Source organism: Delphinapterus leucas, chromosome 3 (genome assembly GCF_059928025.1).
Source record: "Delphinapterus leucas isolate spDelLeu-1000000601 "Yukka" chromosome 3, BTC_Dleu_Yukka2, whole genome shotgun sequence".
In the NCBI taxonomy this organism is placed as follows: Eukaryota; Metazoa; Chordata; class Mammalia; order Artiodactyla; family Monodontidae; genus Delphinapterus; species Delphinapterus leucas.
In genome coordinates, this window is record NC_143131.1 from 159,846,025 (window position 1) to 159,872,075 (window position 26,051).

The following is a 26,051-nucleotide window of genomic DNA, read 5'->3' on the forward strand; positions in this document are numbered from 1 at the left end:
ACAGAGCAGAGATCTCCTGAGTATTGTTTAAATAGGAAAAAGGTTATTTTTCAAATTAAAATTTACAATTTTAGGACTCCAGCTTTAAATGTGAATTCATGGAAGCATTGGAAAGGCCAGGCCGAAAGACCCGAGGTTCTGCCACAAACCAACCGTGTCACCACAGGCAAACTCTATCATCAGTTTCAGCATTTGGTGGCTTGTAAAATGGTATGAGGCAGCCCAGATGATCACGATGGCCCTAGTAATCACTAGGTGGTCACTACTATTTTCAGCTATAGTAGTCTACATTTTTCCTAACATTTAGACTGCATCACAGATTATCCAAATTATCAGATTTCAACCACCATTCAATTGTTCAAGCCAAATGGAATGTATGAAATGCTCCACTGCATTCAAAGACAGGTCCCAAAGACTCACCAGTCATCTGGCTTGACAGCATCAGGATCTGGTATTTTTGGTCTTTCATCCCAATCTTCAGGCTTCCGGTCTTCTGGGTCCTCAATTTCACGTGAAGGATTTACAGGAGGAGTCATGTCATTTAACAGATTCCCACTGTTTACAACAGACTGGTCCACTAATATTTCAAAACTATTATCTGGATTCAAGACTGAAAAAATTAAATGCAATTTTAAAAAGTTAATTAGCCACTCATTCCCAAGCTCTCTTTACCACAACACAAACAATCATATTTCTAACAGAAAGCAGAAGTATGGAGTAAAGACCTTGGGCGTTAGAACATGGTCATGGAGCCTTAGGCAAGTTAGCACGCTTTTTCCTTATCTGTAAGTCGTAAATGTTAGTTCTTCAGGTTTTTAGGAATTAGAACAAATGACAGGTAAAATTTTTACACACCAAAAGATTCCATGTATGAACATTAAAAACATCAAAAAAAACCAAAGGTACATAAACTAATGCAATATTGGTTTGACACAAATGGTTACACACCAGTCAACAGGCAAATAAGTTTATTTATTATAACTGTCCCCCAACAGAAAAGGCCCATTTCCTCATTTTTTGAGTTGGTATTACCACTATGTTGCCCAAATTTCAAATTACACAAAATTTCAATTACATGTGGTTTATTAAACCACATGTCTACTCAGGTTGTACTTTTGGAATCCAGTGAAGAATGCAAACATAATTTTAAATCCATAAAGGTATCTTAAGTGTGAATTATGCTAAAGCCTGGATCCTACATCTAAATGCCTAATAGGCAACTGACTAGGTCACAGCACATCCACAGTACTATGGAAAATGACAGAGTGCTATGCTGCTGTCCTCAATGACAATGAAGGTTATCAATGTTATCAGTGATATCTACTCTCACAGAAAGATTCTCATGCTTTTGTGAAGAGAAAAAGTGAAATATAGCACACTTAACTTCTAATAAAAATTACATGTGTCTATACATATATACATGTTTATTCACATATAGCCAAATACATATCACAGTGTTGATATTTCAGATAATTTTAAATGTTTTCTTTTTGCTTTCTTTTTCCTTTTAAATTCCTATGCTGAATATATATTACTTTTGTTATAAAGAAGAAAGGTTATTGCATTCTTTAGGAAAAGAGGCATGTCTATATGTGATCTTAAAGCAGCAGGAAAAACTTCATTAAATAAAAAGACCCATTCCAATGTCCAAATGATTAAACTCAACTATCTAGGTGTTGAAGCATCCAAACAAGTTCAACTAGAAGATACTTTGAAAAAAACTGTACACATATTTCTATTGTATGTCCTATAACTTAACATCCCATCAACAAGAAAATAAACAAAGGGAGGAAATGAAGGGTGAGGATCAAGCAAAGAAGCTCTTTATGGGACATACAAGCTTATTCTTAAAATTGTTTCAAACCCTAGCTCTCAATTCAACCTAAGGAAGAGACATTTTAGTGCTGAGAAATTAAGTTCTTCTCACAACTAAGATATTAAGTCAACAGAGATTCTTATTTGCAGGCTTACAATCTTTAAATTAAATGGATGATAAATGTGTAGTGCCATAAAAACCAAAATTTATTAATAGTTTTTCTTACTTAATGTATAAAGATGTGTTTTCTTATCAGTAAAATAGGTCTTCAGATCTGCATCTGGCCTCTTAGCATGCTTTTCTTCATATACACCCGTTTTGGGGTTTTTGTGGCGAAAGATGAAGTGCAATTTATAGTCCTCTCCACATTTATCTGGACCAAACATAATCGTGTAAGGGGTCTTGTCGTGGAACTGATCCTTCAGAAACAAAAATGGATTAAGTAACTCAAAGTGTTGAAAAGCAACCTTTCAAAAGTGTGATATGTCCTCTTATAAAATCCCAAATAGTGTCCTATTAAAGGAAAAGTTTATTCATTTATGAGGTTTGTACAGATACCAGTGAAAAGGAATAACCAGAAATTACCGGGAAATTTTACATGAGAATATATGAAAGTGCTTAAAAACACAAAATAATGCATATACCTAGATAGTTACTGCTTCTTTCATAAAACAAAGAAATAAGTTTGCTAAAACTAAAAATTACACAGGACAGAAACCAAGGATAAAACAAAACAGCTTTGAAATTTACATTTCAAATAAAAAGCACAGAAATGTCAAGGTCAGTATTTCCAGCCTCCAAAATATTTCAACAGCAGGAAAAATGGCCTTATTTTCACTGGTCTTAGAAAATTTTCTTTCCTTTTATCTGAGATTCTTAAAAGGTAACTGTGGGAGGCCACATAAAGAAATAGGAAGTACCTACCAGGTTGAGCTCTGGGGTTTTGGAAAGTAGTTTCACATAGGCACCACCACATTCTATTCCATTTTGGAAATTAACCTCATACCTAATTTCAGAGAGAAAGGCAGAGACCATACGGCATTTTGAAAGATCAAGTTTCTTAATTTATTTCCCTTTCCCCCACTTTGGTCACATGTCTTATCACAGGTCATATGTGAAGATTCCATCTTCTATTGTTATACTTACCCAATCCCCCAAAATTAAGTAAAAGAAAATTAAATCTTAATGCAGATTCCCAGTAAATACTGTTTGCAAAATCCAGAAGTTCATTTGCTATCAGTAGGAAAAATAGCTGAGTTATTTCAAAATAATTTACTGGGCATGAAAAAAATGTTACATTACAGGATGCTTAAATACATCCTAAAATTCCTACTGTAGCATGTAATTATTCTCATAATTTTTTTTTACATAGAGTAATAGTTTTATAATATAATGTCTTCACTCTTCCTAGAAAGGGTCTATCAAGCAATTGTTTCACTCACTGAATAATGAGAGGCTTGGTATCAAAGATGAAGGGCTTGTTCAGTTTAGCAGAGATAGCATGATGCTTGGCTCGAGACATCAATACAAGTCCTTTATCGCCTGGAAGTTTTGTTTCCTTCATTTCATCTACCTCCCATTTTCCTGCAAGACAACAAAAAAGGTCCCACTCCCTAATTACACCTCTGAAGATCCTGAAATCGTAACAAACAAAACTCCAAGTTGTGCAAATCCATCATACTGACAAATGTTTAACATGTTCCATTTACCTCTGAGAGCTGGTCTATTAATATTAAACACACATAATTGACAAATGTTAGGATATGGTTTTTGAAAACCTATAGCACATTCATTCTACCAATGCCTAGAAAAGACCTTCCATTTCCAAAATACAGCACCATGGGTAATAAATCTCCTTCCATTTTATGGTGTAAAAATAAACATTAAACAGGTCTAACCCTATAAAATACAATAGAACACACAAAGAAAGCAAACTTCCAGTGAAAAATCTTAAAATGTATACATACTCTTTTTTTTTTTTTTTTCCCGGTACATGGGCCTCTCACTGTGTGGCCTCTCCCGTTGCGGAGCACAGGCTCCGGACGCGCAGGCTCAGCGGCCATGGCTCACGGGCCCAGCCGCTCCGCGGCATGTGGGATCTTCCCGGACCGGGGCACGAACCCGTGTCCCCTGCATCGGCAGGCGGACTCTCAACCACTGCGCCACCAGGGAAGCCCTATACATACTCCTTTTAAACTAGTCTTGAGAGATACTATGGAAATACATCAAACCTCAATCTGCTACTATATCTAAATCAAATGCAACTCTCACCATCATATTTGGCAATTTCGTCATCAGTGTCATCTTTCTTGGCTTTGGATAAAATCCACCTGTAATTAAGACATACCCCTACATTAAGATTCAAATTATAGTTGGCCTGTAAAAAGAAACAATGTAAACAATAATAAAAATAGGAACTATCCAGCTCTTCTTAGCTTACCTAACCACTCTACTTTCAACTTTTAAATGTCATTCAAGTAGTGATAATATATTGTACTCAACTCAAAAATCTGTAAGAAAAAGTACCAAACCCATGAAATAATTTCACCTTTTAAGACTCAAGAGAAAACAACTTTCTCAAAGAACAAAATACAGGGTGAAGGGAAAAGAAATGGAAGCAAGAACCACATGTTCTAAATCACTATTTTCCTAAAAGGGATGAAAGATATAAAATAGTTAAACATTTCACTATATAAAATAATATCCAAAAAGGAATATACTATTCCATCTTATTTATATGATGTCTGCCTCTAAGATTTTTTCCCTCTAAGAAACACTTACCCTGACAGAGTTCCTCTGTCAAAGCAATCAGCAAAATACACTTCCCCTGTTGGAACTGGAGCTTTGTAGGTGACCTGTGTTAAATATAAAAATGAATTAAGAATTGAAATATTCAGCAACACTCCTTTCTCAGTAGGATCTATTCTCTTGATTTGCTTTCAAACTTTCATAGCTGGCCCTTGAATTCAATCCATATAACTTATCTTTGGGACAATATAACAAAGGCTGACAGAGAGATCAATAAAAATTTTAGCAAATTTTGCTTTCCCTGATAAGGATCCAAAATTTACCTTCATCCTTTGGTTATCTCAAGAGGCAAAATGAATAGATTCAAAGACCACTTCAAACCTTTGGAGATGGAGGAGTGCTGGTATCTGCTTTCGGTTTTGAGTCTTCTACCTCTTCAATGACATCATCAAGGTCATCCTCAATGTCAATCACATCATCTTCATGTCCATCATGAGCCTGAACAAGAGCAGTTCCAAGGACCAGTAACACACACAGCAACCACTTCCCTTCCATGATCTAAATATAAAAAAGGGTACAGTTAAATGCATCACCTCCTTTTAAAAAAATTTTGTAAGACCACTAATCCCTCTCTTATTTATTTGTTTTTGTTTTTTTTTCTTTGCGGTACGCGGGCCTCTCACTGTTGTGGCCTCTCCCGTTGCAGAGCACAGGCTCCGGACGCACAGGCTCAGCGGCCATGGCTCACGGGCCCAGCCACTCCGCGGCATGTGGGATCTTCCCGGACCGGGGCACAAACCCGTGTCCCCTGCATCGGCAGGTGGACTCTCAACCACTGTGCCACCAGGGAAGCCCTAACCCCTCTCTTATTTAAAATTAAGGCTTTCAAATCAGAACTTCATTGTAGTTCATTTTACAGATAAAGAAAGTGAATCCAGAATGATAAAGCGGTTTTCCTAAAATCAGTTAGTTAAAAGATTCAATTTCAATAAAAATTTCAAAATAAAACTCAAACATAAACAGGTGTCCCCATATATAATATCATGTTGGCTACACAAATTTATGGTGTTCAGATACAATTTCAAACTAAATTCCTGCATTTGTAAAGAGCTCTACAATGGACAAAGCCCCTTTTACAGGTTAGTTTAAATGAGTTAAAACATTACAATGAAGTAACAGAGGAGCTAACTAGCCTCACATTAAACACTTAATTTAGATACTGCTCCTCTTGTCCAAAGACCATCAAGTGTAGATATGGTTTTAAATTAGTGTTTTAAGACTCAACAAAAAAATATATTAAGCCACAGACCAGCTATCTTTACCTCTTATTTTCTAAGCCTGTAAGTGCCTTATGTATTGTATTAGACTGTCATGGATGGTAGTCGGTCCTTTTCCCAAAACCGCAGACCTAAAGATATAAAAACTGAGCCACATGGATGCACAAAAAGATTTGGTAGTAGGTAGTATAGAGTTTCAATTCTCCAAGAGGAAAAGAGTTCTCTCTGGAGATGGATGGAGGTGAAAGCTGCACAACAATGAGAATGTACTTAATGCCACTGAACTTAATAATGGTTAATATGGTAAGTCTTATGATAAGCGTTTTTACTACAATAAAAAAGATTTTAGGGGCTTCCCTAGTGGCGCAGTGGTTAAGAATCCGCCTGCCAATGCAGGAGACATGGGTTTGAGCCTTGGTCCAGGGAGATCCCACATGCCACGGAGCAACTAAGCCTGTGCGCCACAACTACTGAGCCTGCACTCTAGAGCCCGTGAGCCACAACTACTGAGCCTGTGTGCCACAACTACTGAAGCCCACGTGCCTAGAGCCCGTGTTCTTCAACAAGAGAAGCCACTGCAATGAGAAGCCCACGCACCACAACGAAGAGTAGCCCCTGCTTGCCGCAACTAGAGAAAGCCCGCACGCAGCAACGAAGACCCAACACAGCCAAAAATAAATAAATAAAATAAAAAAATTTTTTTAAATTTAAAAAAAGAAAATAGCTTAATTTTTTTTTTGGTGTCTTATACATCAACTTATTCCAATGCTGAATTTGATGCCTAATTCCTTATAAACTCTATAATCCTTTAAAGCGAGTAACAGTATGTAGAACTAGATTTTCACATATCATTTGGTGGTATTTGTTTTATTTACATATCTTGGGTACTGTTTTCACAAAATGAAAGAAGGTAAAGTTCACTGGATTCCTAAATGCTTAGCATTTAGGCAGTAAAGAAAATAAAAGTGCTAAAAAAAAGAAGTGCTAAATAAAATCATTGATAATGTTTCCTAGGACTGGTATTAGTTTTTAGGAGAAACTCTCAATGTCAACATTCTGCTCTAGTTTCTAATATACTAGGAATATCAGTAATTTCACTTATTCACTGGAAAGGCCTCTATTCTCTACTATCAAAATAATATACAATGGCACAGCAACATTGCTTTGATTTACAACTACAAGGGATTCTCTAAAACTAAACAGGTTGATTCAACACTTTTATCTAAATCAACTCTATACAACTCCCAAGTCCTCACAGAAACAATGCTATAAATGGTAGCTGGGTTCCCAGGGATAAGCTACAAAACCAAATTAGCCCAAAACATAGCTAAAACAATATATGCATACAATTGTTAAAACTTTTTAAAAGACAAAATGTGGTAAGCCTAGTAGTAATTAAATGAAGCACAAAACCAGTGGATTAATCCGGACTAAGTACTGATGCTGGAACATCGCTGCTCAAGGAAAAGCTAATCAGGGAGATGAGCTAACTACTTACCTTTTAAAAAGGTAAGACTGATTTTTTTTCCCCAATAATTTTTAATTTGTTGATACATTACTGTTGTGGGCTTAACTGTGCCCCCCTCCCCCCATTCACATGTTGAAGTCCTAACTCCCAATGTAATATTTGGAGATAGGACCTTTAGGGAAGTAATTAAGGTTAAAAGAGGTCATAAGGCCTAATCCGATAGGCCTGGAATCTATATAAGATGAAGAGAGCCAGAAGTCCGTGTGCACATAAGTCCATGTGAGAGGACACAACAAGATGGTGGCCCTCTGCAAGCCGAGGAGAAAGTCCACACCAGAAACCAACTCTGCCAATGCCCTGATCGTGGACTTCCAGACTCCAGACTGTGAGAAAATAAATTTCTGTTGTTTAAGCCACCCAGCCTGTGGTACTGTTACGGCAGTCCAAGCAGACTAATACAACTGTCCTTAGGTTAAGCATAATTTTATATAAGGCAGTGCTTCTCAAACTTTAGCATGCATCAGGGGGCTTTTTAAAACAAATCACGGGCTTCCCTGGTGGCGCAGTGGTTAAGAATCTGCCTGCTGGGGGTGGGGTAGTGGTGGTGGTGGTGGTGGGATGAATTGGGAGATTGGGATTGACATATATACACTAATATGTATAAAATGGATAACTAATAAGAACCTGCTACATAAAAAAATAAATTAAATAAAATTCAAAAAGAGAAATCCGCCTGCCAATGCAGGGGACACGGGTTTGAGCCTTGGTCCAGGAAGATCCTACATGCCGTGGAGCAACTAAGCCTGTGCGCCACAACTATTGAGCCTGTGCTCTAGAGCCCACGAGCCACAACTACTGAGCCCGCATACCACAACCATTGAAGCTTGCGCGCCTAGAGCCCTTGCTCCGCAACGAGAGAGGCCACCGCAATGAGAAGCCCGTGCACCGCAACAAAGAGTAGCCCCCGCTCGCTACAACTAGAGAAAGCCTGCACGCAGTGACAAAGACCCAACACCACCAAAAATAACTAAAATAAATAAATTTATTTTAAAAATTAAAAATAAATTTAAAAAATTGCTGATTCAGTAGATGTGGGCTGGGCCCAGTGGGCTAGGACTTCACATTTCTAACAAGTTCCAGGGGATGCAAAGGCTGCTAGCTCAGGAATCACACTTTGAGAACCACTGATTAGGGTTTATGAATAATCAATTTGTGCTTTGTTTTCCAGTTAATAAAAGCACTTTCACATAGGCACACTGTTTCGCATAAACCTCCCTTGAGGTATTACTCTAATTTTACTTTACATATTAATAACTAAGACTAGTAAAATGAAAATAACCCAATCATTTACTCATTATCACAAACAATAAGAGTCAAAGAATTCATATCCCATATTTCTATTACGCTAGACAAAATGTAGTTGAATACTGAGGAGGTGTGATAGAGACAGGACAGGAAGACTAGTCAGTAAGGGTACTAAAGGGAGTGGTCTGGAATAGGGGATTCAGGTAGGGTTTAGTGAGGGAAAATGCAACTGCAGAACAGCTAGCCCTGGTTGGTGGACCAAAGATCCTGGGAAAGGAGGCATCTGTGTGGGGGAGGCAGAATGACCCAATGAAAGGAAAACAGTTTTCAGGTAGGAGAAGGCTACCATCCCTGTCAGGAACAACAAAGGGATAGGGAGTCTCCAGCAAACTTCAGGAAATGCACTTCGCTCCACCACCGTTTCCCCTACACCCTGAGTTGCAGGACCCAGTTTTTCAGAAGTCTTAGGCACATATCTGTTAACTTTCGCATTATCCAGAGGGTTGTAAAGCTGTGGAGGAACCACTACTGCCAAACCATGGTAAACCGATTCTCATAGCTGTGCACTGATGATCCTAAGCCACTGTTAGTTTTACACATGCTATTTCAACATTTGTAATTTGCCAAGACTCCTGAGAAATTGCTACAGCAAACAGGTCTAGTCCCAAGAGCCACTATGAAGCCAACCCAAACATTTCAAGTTTTGTTAAAGACCTGATCACACTTACAAATAATTCAAGACAATATATTTTAAGGTGATATTAATTCTCTGCTTCATTAATGAAAATCCAATACTACCAAGAAACAAAATCTACCCTCATTTCAATCCTCCTACCCACACTCCTTATATCAAATGGAGTCCAAAAAGGATGTTGCACTATTACGCTTTCCATATGAAAACATAAGAGAAATTTTAAGTGATCTTGGGTTTGACAATGAGTTTTCAATACAACATCAAAAGCAAGATACATTATTTGCACAGTATATCTTTTCCAATTCTTTTATTCAACCTTTTTGTACCATTATGTTTTGTTTTTTAATAAATTTTTAAAAATTAAAAAAAAGCAAGATACATGAAAGAAAAAATTGGTTAAACTGAACTTTATTAAAATTTAAAATTTCAACTCTATGAAAGAAACTTAAGAGAATTAAAAAACAAAACAAGGTAGGAGAAATACTTGCAAAATACATATCTAATAATGAACTGGTTTTCAAAATGTACGAAGAACACAACTCAACAATAAGAAAACAGGGACTTCCCTGGTGGTCCAGAGGTTAAGACTCCGTGCTCCCGGACTTCCCTGGTGGTGCAGTGGTTAAGGATCCGCCTGCCAATGCAGGGGACATGGGTTCGAGCCCTGGTCCGGGAAGATCCCACATGCCGCGGAGCAACTAAGCCAGTGCGCCACAACTACTGAGCCTGCGCTCTAGAGCCCGCAAGCCACAACTACTGAAGCCCACACACTTAGAGCCCGTGCTCCTCAACAAGAGAAGGTACTACAAAGGCCGTGCACCACAACAAAGAGTAGCCCCCCACTCGTTGCAACTAGAGAAAGCCCACGTGCAGCAACAAATATCCAACTCAGCCAAAAATAAATAAATTAAAAAAAAAAAAGACCCCCGTGCTCCCAACGCAGGGGGCCCAGGTTCGATTCTTGGTCAGGGGACTAGATCTCACACACCACAACTAGGAGTCCACATGCCGCAACTAAAGATCCCGCATGTCACAACTAATACCCACAGCCAAATAAATTAAAAAATAAATATTTTTTAAAAATAAGAAAACCACTCAATTATAAAATGGGCAAAATATCTGAACAGATACCTCACCAAAGAAGATATTCAGATGGCATATGAAAAGATCAAACATCATTTGCCATTAAGTAACTGCAAATTAAAACAACAATGAGGGCCTTCCCTGGTGGTGCAGTGGTTAAGAGTTTGCCTGCCCATGCAGGGGACACGGGTTCAATCCCTGGTCCAGGAAGATCCCACATCCCGCAGAGCAACTAAGCCCATGCGCCACAACTACTGAGCCTGTGCTCCAGAGCCCTTGAGCCACAGCTACTGAGCCTGCGTGCCACAACTACTGAAGCCCGCGAGCCTAGAGCCCATGCTCTGCAACAAGAGAAGCCACCGCAATGAGAAGCCCGCACACCACAACGAAGAATAACCCCCACTCGCCGCAACTAGAGAAAGCCCGCACGCAGCAATTAAGACCCAACACAGCCAAAGATAAATTTTAAAAAATAAATAAAATAAAACAAAACAATGAGATACTACTATACACCTATTAGCATGGCTAAGATTAAAAAAACTGGCAAGGATGTGAAGTAACAGGAACTCTCATTTCACTGCTGGTGAAAATCCAAAATAGTACAGCCACTCTGGAACATAGTTTGGCAATTTCTTACAAAGCTAACTATAGACTTAGCACAGGATTCAGCAATCATGCTCACAGGTACTTGCCCAACTGATCTGAAAGCTTACAAATGCACAAAAACTCGCACACAAATGTTTATAGCAGCTTTATCCATAAGCACCCAAAACTTGAAGAAACCAAAATGTTCTTCAGTAGGGGAATGAATAAACAAACTGTAGTACACCCATATGATGGAATATTGTTCAGAAATTAAAAGATGAGCTATCTAAAATGAATCACTTTGCCATACAGCAGAAATTAACACAACATTGTAAATAAACTATAAACTATACTTCAATTAAAAAAAATGAGCTATCAAGCCAAAAAAAGACTTGGATGAATCTTTAATGCCTATTGCTAAGTGAAAGAAGCCAGTCTGAAAAGGTGACATGCTATAGAATTCCAATTAGATCACATTCTGAAAAAGGCAAAACTCTAGATACCAAAAAAAAAAAAAAAAAGTCAGTGGTCGTCAGAGGTTTAGGGGAGGGGGTCAGGTTGAATAGGTAAGCACAGGGGACTTTCTTAGGCAGTGAAACCATTCTGTTATGATGCTGTAATTATGGATACATGACACTATCCATCTTTATAGCACGAAGAATGAATCTTCATGTATGAAAAAAAATTTTTTAATGTATTTTTTTAAACTTATTTTATTTATTTATTTTTGGCTACATTGGGTCTTCGTTGCTGCACGCAGGCTTTCTCTAGTTGCGGTGAGGGAGGTTACTCTTTGTTGCAGTGCGGAGGCTCCTCATTGTGGTGGCTTCTCTTGTGTGGAGCATGGGACCTAGGTGTGCGGGCTTCAGTAGTTGTCACACGCAGGCTCAGTAGTTGTGGCTCGCGGGCTCTAGAGCACAGGCTCAGCAGTTGTGGCACACGGGCTTAGTTGCTCGGTGGCATGTGGGATCTTCCCGGACCAGGGCTCGAACCTGTGTCCCCTGCACTGGCAGGTGGATCCTTAACCACTGCACCACCAGGGAAGCCCCATGTATGAAAATTTTTAAAAAATCACTGAAGAGGTTAAGTGATCCAAGGATGGCACACAGGATGTGACAAAACAATCTAACTGTATTACAAACATACAAAACAACCTCACTGAATGGGGTGGAGGGAAAAGATGTCAACCTAAGTAACTCTGGAAATGAGTGGAGTCTGTAAAACCAGACTGTACAAAAGCACTGTTCAAGTTGAGTAAGTTGTTTCACGTGAATATACAGGTTAAGAATTCGGATACTGCTATATATGTATATCAAAATTTAACAACTAAATAAATGGATTGTGGGAGCCACTTTCAGTGTTGGGTGTGTGAATTTTACAGATAAGCAAGGGAAAGAGGCTAAAATAATCCTCATGGTAATTGGCGAGAGAAACTATAGTATGAATTCATGTTTATCTTAATATACAGAGGGTTACACAGAGAAGTATTTATAGATATGTGCATATATACCAGTTAGTATACACACATATATTTCCTTGCTCTGTCAGCTAAGAGGGCATACAAGAAACTGCTACACCCCAGTAGCAATAAATACACCTAGTAGCAAGGATCTTGGTTTCCAATATCATCTCGAATAAAAGGAAACAGTGTTCCTTGGCTGACTCTAGGATTAGGGCAGGAAATATACAAGACGAGCCTGGAGCATCTTGTGGTGCCAGAAAGGGAAGTGTTCAAAACAAAAACAGAACACCCACAGTGATGGGGGCTATGTCAAAGGAACACAAGAAAAAGCAATGGCCAAAGCTGGAACAATACAAGCAACAAAATAAGTGGTACTGGATTATACCTCAAATTATAAAATAAATGCCCATGAATCTACACAATACAAATATATTATTGAGTAAATAAATAAATGAGGAAGAGACAAATTTCCCATGAAGAAATATTCCAAGTAACAGATGTAGATACTCCACTGTCAAGGAGGTGGAACATAACCCCCCACTCCTTACGTGTGGGCTACACATAGTGATATTGATATCCTTCCAAAGAGCACAGTATGGAAAGGGGGAAAAACAAAAACTTTACAGTGGAGAAACCTAGCAAACACTACCTCAGCCAGCTGATCAAGGTCAACATCCAAAGTAATAGGTCATGTTGATAGTATGTACCCTTGATAAAATGTGATGAAAACAGTACTTTAACCTCTGTGGTCTTCTTCCCAAAAATCCATATTCCCTCTCGTCATGAGAAAAACATCAAAGAAATCCCAACAGAGGGACATGCTACAAAATAATCTGACCAGTAGTCCTCAAAATATGTCAAGGTCATCAAAAAACAAAGAAAATCTAAAAAACTGTCACAGCCAAGAGAAGCTTAAGGAGACATGATGACTAAATGTAATGTGGTATCATGGAACAGAAAAAGGGCAGCAAGTAAAAACAAAGGAAATCTGAATTAAATATGGGCTTTAGTTGGTAATTATTTATCAATATTGGTTCATTAATTATAATAAACGTACTATACTAATGTTGTTAATGATGGCAGAAACTGGGTATGGGTTATATGGGAATACTCTGTACTATCTTTATAATCTTTTTGTAGATCCAAAACTATTCTGTAAAAATTAGTTTTGTTTTTTTTAAAAAGATGTTCCATTATTATGCACCAAATGTGATTGATTTGCCAAAAACCAGTTATTGGCAGAATCAGGATCAGAGGCCAAGTCTCCTGTCTCCCAATACCTTACTTGGTAATTCTATACTGGTTTTGTCTTAGAAACACAAAATAATTTTTCACATTTTAGTGTCTAAAAAGATTTCAGAGGCTTTTTTCTCCCTTTAAAACCCTTCATTTGGGGACTTCCTTGGTAGCACACTGGTTAAGACTCCATGCTCCCAATGCAGGGGGCCCAGGTTCAATCCCTGATCAGGGAACTAGATCCCACATGCATGCCACAACTAAGAGTTCGCATGCCACAACTAAGGAGCCCACCTGCTGCACATAAGACCCGGCACAACCAAATAAAAATAAATAAATATTAAAAAAAGAAAACCCTCTTCATTTGTCTTAACATTTACAGACTCCTAAGCAGAGAGCGTATTTCTCTGTTGTCACCCACTATTTCTAGGATTATCAATAGGAAATACGTAACAAGTAATACGTAACAACAACAAAGCAATTATGCTTTTAAAAAACAAATAGCACATCTCCCCCACCCCCAACTTGCCCAAAGCCACAGAGCAAGTGATTCCTAGATCCGGAATGCTCAGGAATAAAAGTGAATAAAGAAATTAGGTACCTTTAAACCGAGTAACTTTCCAGCAGTAAATAAACATTTACTACATTTTCTAAGTCTCTTCTACTTCACAGTTCATGCTCACTAAGCTACATTAGCTCTTCTAGTACAAGATTTCTCATATTCCTGAATGCCATTATAGCAGTTTCTCCCATAATTTTACTTTCTGCTTGAAAGCCATCATTTTCTTGGAGCACTTCATTTCCTGGTTTTCTTCCAAGAGCCATTTTCTCGCTCTAATTTTTTTATCACTGCAAGACCGTTACTCTACAGCAGTGCCCCTTTGAGCTAGGGTGCAAATGCTGGGTGGATGTCTAACTCATGACTAAGCTGCTTAATGCCACAAACTGTCCCACAGTAGGCCCATTTAAATTCCTGTCTTGGCCAAATTACAAATTACTTACAGGCATAGACCTCCAGAAGAGCCAGCAATTAAAAATCAAAACCACGAACAAGAAAATCTTTTAATATTTACGAGTCTACTGAAGTGAACTTTTCTTTAAAATACCTTGTTATATGTAAATTTGAGTTTTTAACTAGAGCAAAGCCTAAGTCAATAAAACCAATACTATGAGGGCCAACACTATATAGTCCAAGTTCTGATTTCTGTTAATCCAGAACTTGATCTACAAATAAAACTTACAATTTCTAGGTTCTAGAGAAGTGAACAGACTGCACTTCCTTCAAATACTCATCAATAAATCTCTCAACTGGACTTTATCTTTTTTTTTTTTTTTGGCCGCACTGCACAGCTTGCAGGACCTTTGTTTCCCCACCAGGGATCGAACCCAGGCCCCAGCAGTGAAAGCACTGAGTCCTAACCACTGGACCACCAGTGAATTCTCTCAACTGGGCTTTTAATAAATGCTGGGTGGCAGAGTTCAAGACTGTTTTCTGGCAGTCACAAGACTGAACTGTCGGAATTCTGCGTTACAAAGGGTTAAAGGAGAATATATCTGATGCCCATCAGAAAACCCAGCACATGTTAGAAACTAAATGAATGTTTGCTGATAGTGGTCAATTCCATGAGTGTCAACTAGTTACTAAGGATTAAAAAAAAAAAAGTCTCTGACCTCCAGGGTCAATCTATATAGGGTGTCCTTAAAGTCTGGAAACATAAAAAGTATTTGCCCATGTTTTCAGAGTTTATGAATATTCTGTAGTATTAGTTCTATTAATCAAATGTTGGGGGTTTTGGGGGGATAATACCAAAATAAACTCATAACCTTTTATCTAACTAGGAAAAAAATGTGCATAGGTATGTTAGTACTACTTAACGCTCTAGCTTGAGTATTTTCCTTCTATTAAAAAAAAGTCAAATAAAAATTTCAAAAATGAATTAGTGTCATGATAAAACTGCACATAACTATGTACACACAAGGGCATATAAAACCTGGAGAAATCTGAATAAGGTCTATAGACTGTACCAGTGCAATTTTTTCCTAGTTTTGATATTTTACAATAGTTATCTATCTATACTACTATTGGGGGAAGCTGGGTGATGGGTATAAGAGACCTCTCTGTACTATTTTGCAACTTTCCGTGGGTCTATAATTATTTCAAAATTAAAAGCTTCTTTTAAAAAATTTATTACTGGATCAGTATAGATGGTTCTTTAGACTTGATCAAAGTTGTCTAGAAAACAGCTTTAAATTCTAAAGCACAGAAGTACAGAGGAAGACTCAGAAATGAGTTGGATTAGAAATATGAACCTCTTACTCCCTTCCTTCCAGTTAATAAGTGTTTTGTTTTTAATAATAAAATATAATTATCAACCTATATCCAAGTCAGAGAAGCTCTACCCTCTGGGATCACATAGACAAATGTACACAAAGCCAAGAAAACAGGAGCTAAACATATGCACATTTGTAATATATATTTATAAATAATATAAATGATTTCTGACTTGCTTCTCAGTTTCCCAAGGACAGAGCAAAAAACCCAGTTCTCAAAATCTGAGTCAGAAGGATTCTTCAAGAGAAACTAATCTACTCATTTTTAATGTTTCAGTTCACTCTTTTAACTTTTCAAAGAGTGAATTTATCTTGAATTCTAGAGATGGAAGTTTTCTATTTTAAAAACTAATGATTCAGAAAATGAACTCCTTATACAAAAGGCAGTATGGTGTATGTGATGGTGTAAACTGTCAAGTCAGAGAAAGCTGGGTTCTAGACTTTCCTGATCCTCTTTGTGGCCTTGGTCAGCTTACTGAATTTCCATGAGTCTTTTTTCCCTATTTTATAATGTAGCTAGTAGTATTAGTGGCTCGAAGGCTTGCTGTGAAAATATAAAAAGATAATACAAAGTCTATCAGAGTCCAGTACTTCATAGGAGTTCCCAAATGGTTTATTCTTTGATACAAAATTAGTACAACCACAGTGAATACATTTTCAATTCCCAGAATGGGCCAAAAGGTGTAACTGTGCCCGTACACCTCCTATATTTCAACAAAGCTGAATGATTTTATGTAACAAGAAACACTAGCTTTCCTCTGATTATATTCTATGATTTCGTCTTTAACTCTTCCTTGCAAAGGTGTATATACAATTACAGCATTTGGACAGGGAAATATCCCTATTTATCTGTGATTTTCTTTTTTCCTGCTCTTCCACCAATTTTCTTTATGAAGTCTCCCAAATTTAACTTATTTTTGGTTAATGATAATTCTGTTCTCAACACACATTCTAAAAAAAGTCCATATTATTTTACTATACACATTTAATAATGTACATGAGACTTCAACTGAACACAAAATATTCTATTTAATGGAAACAGACACATTCTGTATTGAATTTTAACAAATCCAAAATTGATCAACTTTAGGAATGGGCAAACACTAAAGAAATATTACATTTGTCACCTCTCATTGGCAGAATCTTTATGCTCAGTAAGGGTCCATTCAGAAAAAAAATCTTTAAAACAAAGGGAGGCTCAAATTATTTTTAAATTAAATTTAAACTTTAATATTTTCAAGTTAGTCTAGTTTTGCATCTATTTTCTTAAAAGATGTATCGGTCTACGGTTTTCTTATGAAGTCTTTGTCTGGTTTTGGTATCAGGGTAATATTGGCCTCATAGAATGAGTTGGAAAGTGTTCTCTCTTGTATTTTTGGAAGAGTTTGTGAAGGACTAGCGTTAATTCTTCCCTAAGTATTTGGTAGAATTCACCAGTGAAGCCATTTGGTTCTGGGCTTTTCTTTGTAAGACTTTGTTTCTTAAAAGTAGTTAGGAAATTTCACCTCTAATTCCTTTAATCCATGAGAAATTAGAAAGAGGAACAGAAGGAATCCCACAGAAGGGATTATTTGTCTCAAGAGGGCTGAGGAAGTTCCTTTCTATTCCTAGTTTGTTGAGTGCTTCTATCATGAAAGGGTGTTGCACTTTATCGACTGCAATGATCATGCGGTTTTTGTCCTTTATTAATGCAGTATATTACATTCTTTATTATAGTTTGGTGAACCAACCTTACATTTCTGGGATAAATCCCACTTGGTTGTGGTGTATAATTTTTTTTTTTAATTTTTAAATTTTATTTATTTACTTTTGGCTGCACTGGGTCTTCGTTGCTGCACGCGGACTTTTCTCTAGCTGCGGCAAGTGGAGGCTACTCTTTGTTGCAGTGCGCAGGCTTCTCATTGCTGTGGCTTCTCGTTGCAGAGCACAGGCTCTAGGTGCTCGGGCTTCAGCAGCTGTGGCACTCAGGCTCAGTAGTTGTGGCGCACAGGCTTAGTTGCTCCACGGCATGTGGGATCCTCCCAGACCAGGGCTCGAACCCGTGTCCCCTGCATTGGCAGGCAGATTCTTAACCACTGCGCCACCAGGGAAGCCCTATAATTCTATATGTTGCTGGATCCCATTTGCTAGCATTTTGAGGATTTTTGCATCTATTTTCTTAAGGGATACTGTTCTATGTTTTTCTTTTCCTGTGAAGTCTGTGTGGTTTTGGTATCATGGTAATAATGGCTTCATAGAATGAGTTGGGAAGTGTTCCCTCTTCTATTTTTTAGAAGGGTTTGTGAAGGATTGGTGTTAAAACCATTTGGTTCGGGGCTTTCCTTTGTGGAATTTTACCTCTTAAAAGTAGTTAGGAAATTTCACCTCTAATTCCTTTGATCCATGAGAAATTAGAAAGAAGAACAGAAGAAGTGGCCTAGCTGGTGTTCTAGGTTTCTGTGGGGGGGGGGGAAGATTTTTATTTTTTGGCCATGCCGCATGGCTTGTGGGATCTTAGTTCCCCAACCAGGGATCGAACCCCGGCCCCCTGCAGTGGAAGAGCCAAGTCCTAACCACTGGACTGCTAGTGAATTCCCAAAGTGATTTTTTTTTAAAAGGCAGTGTGTAATAAAAAATGAGGCAGTCTTTCTTTCATGTAGGCTATCCATTCATCTATTAATATACCCTTTTATTTTTTAAATATATTTATTTATTTATTTTGGCTGCGCCAGGTCTTAGTTGCAGCACGCAGAATCTTCGCTGCGGCATGCGGGATCTTTTAGTTGCGGCATGCATGTGGGATCTAGTTCCCTGACCAGGGATCAAACCCGGGCTCCCTGCATTGGGAGCACAGAGTCTTAATCAATGGACCACCACAGAAGTCCCAATATACCGTTTAAAAATGTTAAGTCTTACCTTAGGTTGTCTAATTTAACCCTCAGAAGAACCCCAGGAAGTTCTATCATCCCCATGTGACACACGACAAAACCAAGGCTAAGAGAAGTTACATAAGCTGTCCAAGGTCACAGTTAGGCGTAGAACATAGAATAGTGTTATGAGCAGGAACTCAGAAGTCACAATCCCTAATCGACTACTTAATAATTTCAGGGCCTCAGTTTCTTCACCTCTAAAATGAGAATAACAACACTATGTACTTCTTAGGATTGTTATATAAACAAAATGCATGTTAAGTGTTTATGTCAGTACTTGGCTTACAGTAAATGCAACATTAGCAGTGATTTCTACTATTACTAGGTATTGCCTAGTGACACCATTTAAGTTTTGATGGTTCTAAAACGCTGAGTTTTAAGGCAATAAGAAATTTGAAGTCCTAGATTGAAAAGGAACCACTTAAAAGGAATTTGATTCCAGTCGCAGATAACCATTTTAATACTACTACTTTCTGTCCCTCTGATATTACTACATGTGCATCTAGTCAAAATATAGAAGCACTTAAAGGGGGAAAAAAGTACATAAAATTCAAAGTGGTCTTTATTGTAAATGATCATCCACTTAAAAACAGATATATACTACTGCCTAGTTTACAGTTTTGAATTTTGCTTTTCACTGACAGGAACATTAAAATCTATTTTTCCATAGCACTTTCTTTTCTCCTACAAACTAAGTAGGTTTAAGATGTGGATACGCAAAACATTGCTGAAGATTCTAAATTATTTAAAAAACAAAATTCTCCAAATAATTTTCACAGCGCACAGTTAAGCTTAATTTAAAGGCACATCTGTTTTAGTTAACAAAGCATTCAACATGCACTCTACTGACAAAGTTCTACGGTAAGCTATATAGGTTATAACTATGTTCAGGCACTTTTATTATTTCCTAGGAGTTGTTATGAGCTGCCCATTCTTCTATTTGCACAGTTCACTATGCCATTCAAAGTAATTTCATGTTCACCATCTTATTTGTCCCTCCTGGTAAGGTATCCAGGGCACTCTTCATTCCCATTTTAAAGAGGTGGAAACCAATGTAGTTCATTAAGCTAGTTACCATGCTGGGCCTGGAATTCAAGTCTCTCGAGCCTGCATTTATGCTTACCAACTGTCACTTCACCCCCTTCAGCTATCTCTCAGGGCAAAGTGAACTCTGTAACTGAAAGGATGCAAGAGCATGATTGCCAAAACTGCAGCAACAACTTCCGTCAAAACGTTTACCCCTCGAGGTCCTTGAAAGATAATGTGCTAGTTGAAACTGCTGAGTTAAGATAGTAAGGTATGGAGGGATGCTAACACCCATTATCAGATAGGTCAGAAAATCTGTTTGTTGTGCGACACATTTGCTCCAATACAAAGTTCATTCTGGCCATCTCATAATCCAGTTCCCCCGCTTATTTGCTTGTGTACTCTGGGTGGTGCACAGAACTCCCCACACCATCTTTTACCTCTGCTCTAACTATAGCAAATGTATAATTCAGCAGTGATTTTATTCATGGCCCTTAAACAGCACTGTCAAAAGACTGAGATACAGAATGATTTTAAGATCAATACAGTTCCTCTCTTAAAAGAAACTAAACCAAAACAAATCAAATCCTCCCAACCCACCAACTCTACTTATTAAAAAATTAAGCAAAATGTTCCATTTCCTAAATTAGAGGTAAAGAGCCTAACTGTGGCTCACCTTTGTCCTCCCAACCTTTTAATATCCAGCTCAGTTTAACTTCCTTCAGCCAGCATTCACTTGTGTCATGCCCAGCAGTTAATCCACTAAATCAGTTTCTTCCTCTATCTCCATAAATGTGACTTTAGGTCCCAGGGCTTAACCAACTCAAAAAGTAGGATGCTGGTGTAGTGGACCAACATCATTCAAACCATAACAATTTATTTCAATCGTTTATCAAGCAGTTAGAGTCCTTTTTTATACACAATTTAATTCTAACAACTCCACCAGGTATTATACCCATTATTTGGAGAGAACTGGGGCACAAAGGGGAAGTAAACTGTCCAAGTTCACATAGCAACAAATTGCTGATGAAGGACTTGAATCAGGGCTTAGCCTTAACAACTACACCAAATCTGCCTCAACAGTAATTCCAACGTGATCATAAAATTAATCGCATGACCTTGAGCCAATCATTCAGAGTTCTGGGCCTCAGTTTCCTCCACTATAAAACAACCTGCCCACAGAGAGCTTTTGGGAGCTTTCCTGCTTTAAAAATCCTGTGAATTTACTAGTTTACTTACTCCCCATCCCCGAACAGATGTAAATGTTAGGACTGAAATTTTTCAACCACTGCGTGTTCTAGCACATTCTCTATACTCGTCAGGCTACTAGAGTCCAGTCTTCACTTTGTGGTTTTAATTTTCAAATACTGAACCCGTAATGCTAATCCTAAACATTCTCTCTCGGCCCACTATCACCCTTCCCCACTACTAGGGATACCGACTAGGCCCGGTCCTATTCCAGACCTTTACCCGGTTACACCAGAACACCTCGCAGCTTCACAAGCAGCCAACAATAGGCTTAAGAAAGCCCTAGAAGCAAAGCCAGAAGGAGAAGTTAGCTTTCCCAGAGGTCAAGAGAGGCTCTAGGGCACCTGCCACGCCTCCCGACCCCGCCGGCGCGGCTTGGGCCTGGCTACCCAACTCAGGCGGCCCAGGTTCGGGCCTCGCCCTTCATGGCCCGAGCGTCCGCTTGGGCCTGAGCTCTCGAAACCCAGCCGGACCCCTCGGCCCCGGCCACGCCCGGCTCCTCGGGCCCTCGGCCGCGGCGCCGCGTACCCAGGCCCCCAGGGGTCCTCACAGGCCCGAGAACACGAGCAGGCCTCCCGTCTCACCTCGAGCCTCAGGGGGACCGCCGGCGGCGCCGCGTCTCCTCCCGCCCGCACACCCAGCCCCGCGCTGCAGTAAAGACAGCGGCTGAGGCAGCACAACCGTCACGTGCTGCTGAACCAAGAGGCCTTGACTACCGCGACCGCCGCGCGAGCGAGCCCCACTGCACGAAGCCCGGCCCTGCGTCCGCCCCTCGCTCCTGAGTAGCTGCGGCCAGCGCTAAATCCCGCCCCCCCGCGCAAGCTCCGGGATTCGGTTGGTCGATGAGACCATCGCTCTCTTCACTTTCCCATACGCCCCCTAGGGCTATTCTTCGTGGAGAGTGGGGATTGGCTGGGAGTGAGGCAGGAAGTGGCCGTTGGTTGGGCGGGAGGGAAGGGGTCGGGCTGCGGCGGAATGGAGTACCGCCCGGAGCGCGCGCCCTGAGGCGGGGCCGGCCGGGCCGGCGTACCCGCGCCGTGTTGCCTTCGTTCCTTACTGGGCCCGCTGCCCGGCGTTGCATCCCAGTCTCTGTGGTTCCGACCCCTCCTGGGCCTGGACCCGGGTCTCGGGGTCTGGCATCCCGTTTCCTTCTCTGGAGGGGCAAATGGCAGCTGGCAAGAATGGGTGGGAAGTCCGGTGAGATATCGGGAAGGGCCTGGTCCCCAATGCAGCGAGTGCGCGGCGCTGACGGAACCCGTCACGGCTCCTTAAGTCAGGCCTGAGGTCGACTGCACCACGCTGTGTAACCAGGCGCCACCGTTCCTGCAGAGTCACTGCTCTGGGCCCAGCAGCCTGAGGCCACCCTGTTACCCAACATCAAATACAGTCCAGAACACTACCCTCCAAGGTTATTTCATCTTTCAATTTGTGATGTTTCCTTAAGTAACATTAGACAAAGAGGGCACAAAGACACACTGACAACAGGATTGAAAGAAAAGGATGGTGCAATGGAAAAATTTCAAACACACCACAATTTTTGTAACTCACTTTTAGCACATCTTCAGTTTTCAGTATACTGAGAACCTCAGAAAATGGAAGTGGTCTATGGTTTTTCTAGACCTTTATAGGTCCTGGTCTCTGTCTTCCATTTGTTTGGATACCCAAAGGCTGAATGCTAGGCAGGGAAAAACTAGACTCAGTAGGTGTATCAACTACCCCAGGAGCCAGCTTTATTCCCTCCTGCCATGTGGAAGGGAAAATGAGAAGTCAAGAGTTTGGTGTTTGCATGAGTTTAGTATTCTCCAACTCTCATCCCCCAAATTTGTGTTAAGAGCATTTGCTTCCTTTTTACGTGGGGAAGTGGATATTCGAGGCAAAATGATGTTCTGGATGTCACAGTTTCCAAACAATGAGCTTAAAATGTAGTTACAGGAACTGTATGTGACCAAAAGAGCTACTGCAGCAAAGGTAACTGCTAAAACATGGTGGTACTGAAGAGAATTTAATGGGATTTTGAGTTGGGAGGAACTGCTTTCATCTAGAATGGACAGGGAAATAGGTAAGACTTGAGCTGGGCCTGGTAGGATATGCAGGATTTCTATAGGTGGAGACTTGGAGAAAGGCTTCTTTGGATGAGGGAATGGCATATGCAAAGGCAGGGAAGTGGGTATTGTGTTTGGGGACACCATGTATGAGAGTATTTTGGCTGGAGAAAGGTGTTCAAGAAAGTAATAGGAGATCGGTCATCTCCAGAGTTGGGTTAGGACCTAGCCAAGGAGTCTGTAGAGAGATAGTTTAAATTCTAGGTTTGGATTATGATTTAGATATTTAGGGAAGCTTTTTTTTTTTTTTGGCCACACCACGTGGTATGCAGGATCCTAGTTCCCCAACCAGGGATCAAACCTGCCCCAGCAGTGAAAAAGCCGAGTCCTAACCACTGTACCGCCAGGGAATTCCCTAGGGAAGCATTATTTTAATATTATTCCAGGGCGCAATGGATAAGAATCTGCCTGCCAATGCAGGGGACACAGGTTTTATCCCTGGTTCGGGAAGATCCCATATGCCGAGGAGCAACTAAGCCTGCGTACCACAACTACTGAAGCCCATGTGCCTACAGCCCGTGCTCTGCAACAAGAGGAGCCACCGCATGGAGAAGCCCGCATGCCGCCACTATGAGGCTGGTTAGGAAGCCACTTCTTGAAGTTGATTAAAGGGCAGAATTAGGGAATGACAGGGTGTATAGGAACAAAAGCATTAAATGTTGATGCTGAAGAATGCTCCACTGGATTCAGGAGGCTAGGGAAAGAGAAGAACCAAAGGCAACGATGAGAGTATGAGCCTGAGTGACTGGTGGTAAAGTATAGAGCCCCTAAAAAAAAGGGAATTCAGGTTTAGCTGATCCTGGGAATCCTGGGTCTGGGCCCAAGACAGAGCAGGACTGTAGGTCCTGCCAAGAATCTTGGAATTCTAGGGGTTTTTCTGCTAAAGCATAATGTTCTTAAAAAGAAGTTGAGGACAAATCCCTGCAGAATGAGTTTTTAATTTTTTTATAGTCTGAAATCAGTCACTGTTTATTAACTGACCAGATTACAAAAATAATCATGGTAGACACACCTCAGTTCATCCATCTAATAAGCCTGTTAGATCTGTTGATCTGGGCTCCTGGAAAAGGTAATTTGAAGGGCCACAGGAAGCCCTTCAAATTAGACCCTCCATGTAGATGATGCCATATTTACCAAGGGATGGAGCAAAGTGTTATCTGTCAGGGCAATTCTCTTCTTGTTGATTTTGCCATAACAATAATTGTAGATGCATTCATTTTCTGACTTCAGGTTCAGGTACCCCCATGAAATATGTGGTTCCACATTCCTCAAGTCTTAACTGAAGCCTTGCTGAGCTTAACAAATGTGCCGTTGAAGATGCAGCGAAAACGAAGAAGCTGTAACACCTTTCAGATCTTCAGTGGGCTCACACCACTGATACCTGTGATCCTGATGAGGAATGCCCATTTGGGTCCAGCAGGTACACCAAACTTGCCCACTTTTCTTGTCATCCTTTCCTTCTGAATCTCAGTTCTATCTGCCTATATTCCTTGTGACAGTGATTAGCTTTTTCATAGATAAGCTTCTTCCTTGCCTTTTGAAGCATCTTTTGGGCAAACTTCTTTCTCAGGCACTCGATCTCAGGCTCTGTAAAATCCCTCCACTTGTTTCTTAAGGCTTTTCCTTCTCTTCTACACCCACCATGGTTCCAGTTGGAAAAAGGCATAAGATCTTTTCTTGATAATGCAAAAGGTACTTTGAGGTATTGGAGTATTTCTTTAAAAGAAATAATCATTTTATAATTAGATGTCGAACATGTGGGAGATTGGGTTGAATGTATTTTGACCTTATAATCTGCAAGATGATTTTCAAAATAAATTATTTATATTCATTTAAAAATGCACATATGGGAACTTCCCTGGTGGTCCAGTGAGTAAGACTCTGCGCTCCCAATGCAAGGGGCTTGGGTTCGATCCCTGGCCGGGGAACTAGATCCCACATGCATGCATGCCACAACTAAGAGTTTGTGTGTTGCAACTAATAGTTCAAATGCTGCAACTAAGAAGCCTGCATGCTGCAACTAAAGATCCTGTGTGCTGCAACTAAGACCCAGAGCAACCAAAATGAATAAATTAAAAAAAAACTTTAAAAAATAAATAAAAATAAAATAAAAATGCACATATGCTTTGGCCCAGCAATTCTACTCCTGGGAATATATCTGTATCTATATCTAGGTTTGATAGAATATTCACATGATGTACTTGTGTTTAAAAATATACACGGGCTTCCCTGGTGGCACAGCGGTTGAGAGTCTGCCTGCCGATGCAGGGGACACGGGTTCATGCCCCGGTCTGGGAAGATCCCACATGCCAAGGAGAGGCTAGGCCCTGAACCATGGCCGCTGAGCCTGCGCGTCCGGAGCCTGTGCTCCGCAACGGGAGAGGCCACAACAGTGAGAGGCCCGTGTACCGCAAAAAAAAAAATTTATATATATATATACACACACAGTGATGTGCATTGCAGCATTGTTTGTAGTATCCAAATCCTAGAAACAACCTAACCACCATCACAGAGAACTGGTTAAATAAAATATAGCTCATCCATATAATGGTTCTGCATTGGAAAGCATTTGGTGAACACATATGTATATAGATATGATTGCCAAGATTTAGTGTTATGTGAAAAAGCACTGAGAAAAGTATGTTTCCTTTCATGTTGCAAAGGGAGCTATATTCTCATGGATATGAGCTTGGACAAACAAGCTTTCTGGAAAGGTGCAGGAGAAACTGCTAAGAGTGGTTGCTGCCCAAGAGGTGGCTAA

The 26,051-nt window shown here is 39.9% G+C and overlaps 1 protein-coding gene and 1 pseudogene across 1 annotated transcript in view; both read right to left on the reverse strand.

Annotated features, from left to right (window-relative positions):
* Positions 1 to 21,906, reverse strand: part of CANX (calnexin) — a 32,129-nt gene extending 10,223 nt beyond the window's left edge. Inside the window, exons 1-8 of the mRNA XM_022563311.2 lie at positions 21,773 to 21,906; positions 4,946 to 5,122; positions 4,598 to 4,671; positions 4,088 to 4,146; positions 3,259 to 3,400; positions 2,741 to 2,822; positions 2,043 to 2,235; positions 421 to 610 (exon numbers count right to left, since the gene is read on the reverse strand). Coding sequence (XP_022419019.1) covers positions 421 to 610; positions 2,043 to 2,235; positions 2,741 to 2,822; positions 3,259 to 3,400; positions 4,088 to 4,146; positions 4,598 to 4,671; positions 4,946 to 5,119 — 914 coding nt within the window. The 5' untranslated portion in view covers positions 5,120 to 5,122; positions 21,773 to 21,906. The remainder of the gene's footprint in view (positions 1 to 420; positions 611 to 2,042; positions 2,236 to 2,740; positions 2,823 to 3,258; positions 3,401 to 4,087; positions 4,147 to 4,597; positions 4,672 to 4,945; positions 5,123 to 21,772) is intronic.
* A 2,427-nt stretch (positions 21,907 to 24,333) lies between these two features.
* On the reverse strand, positions 24,334 to 25,815 carry LOC111169305 (large ribosomal subunit protein uL30 pseudogene; annotated as a pseudogene).
* Between the last annotated feature and the right edge of the window lie 236 nt (positions 25,816 to 26,051).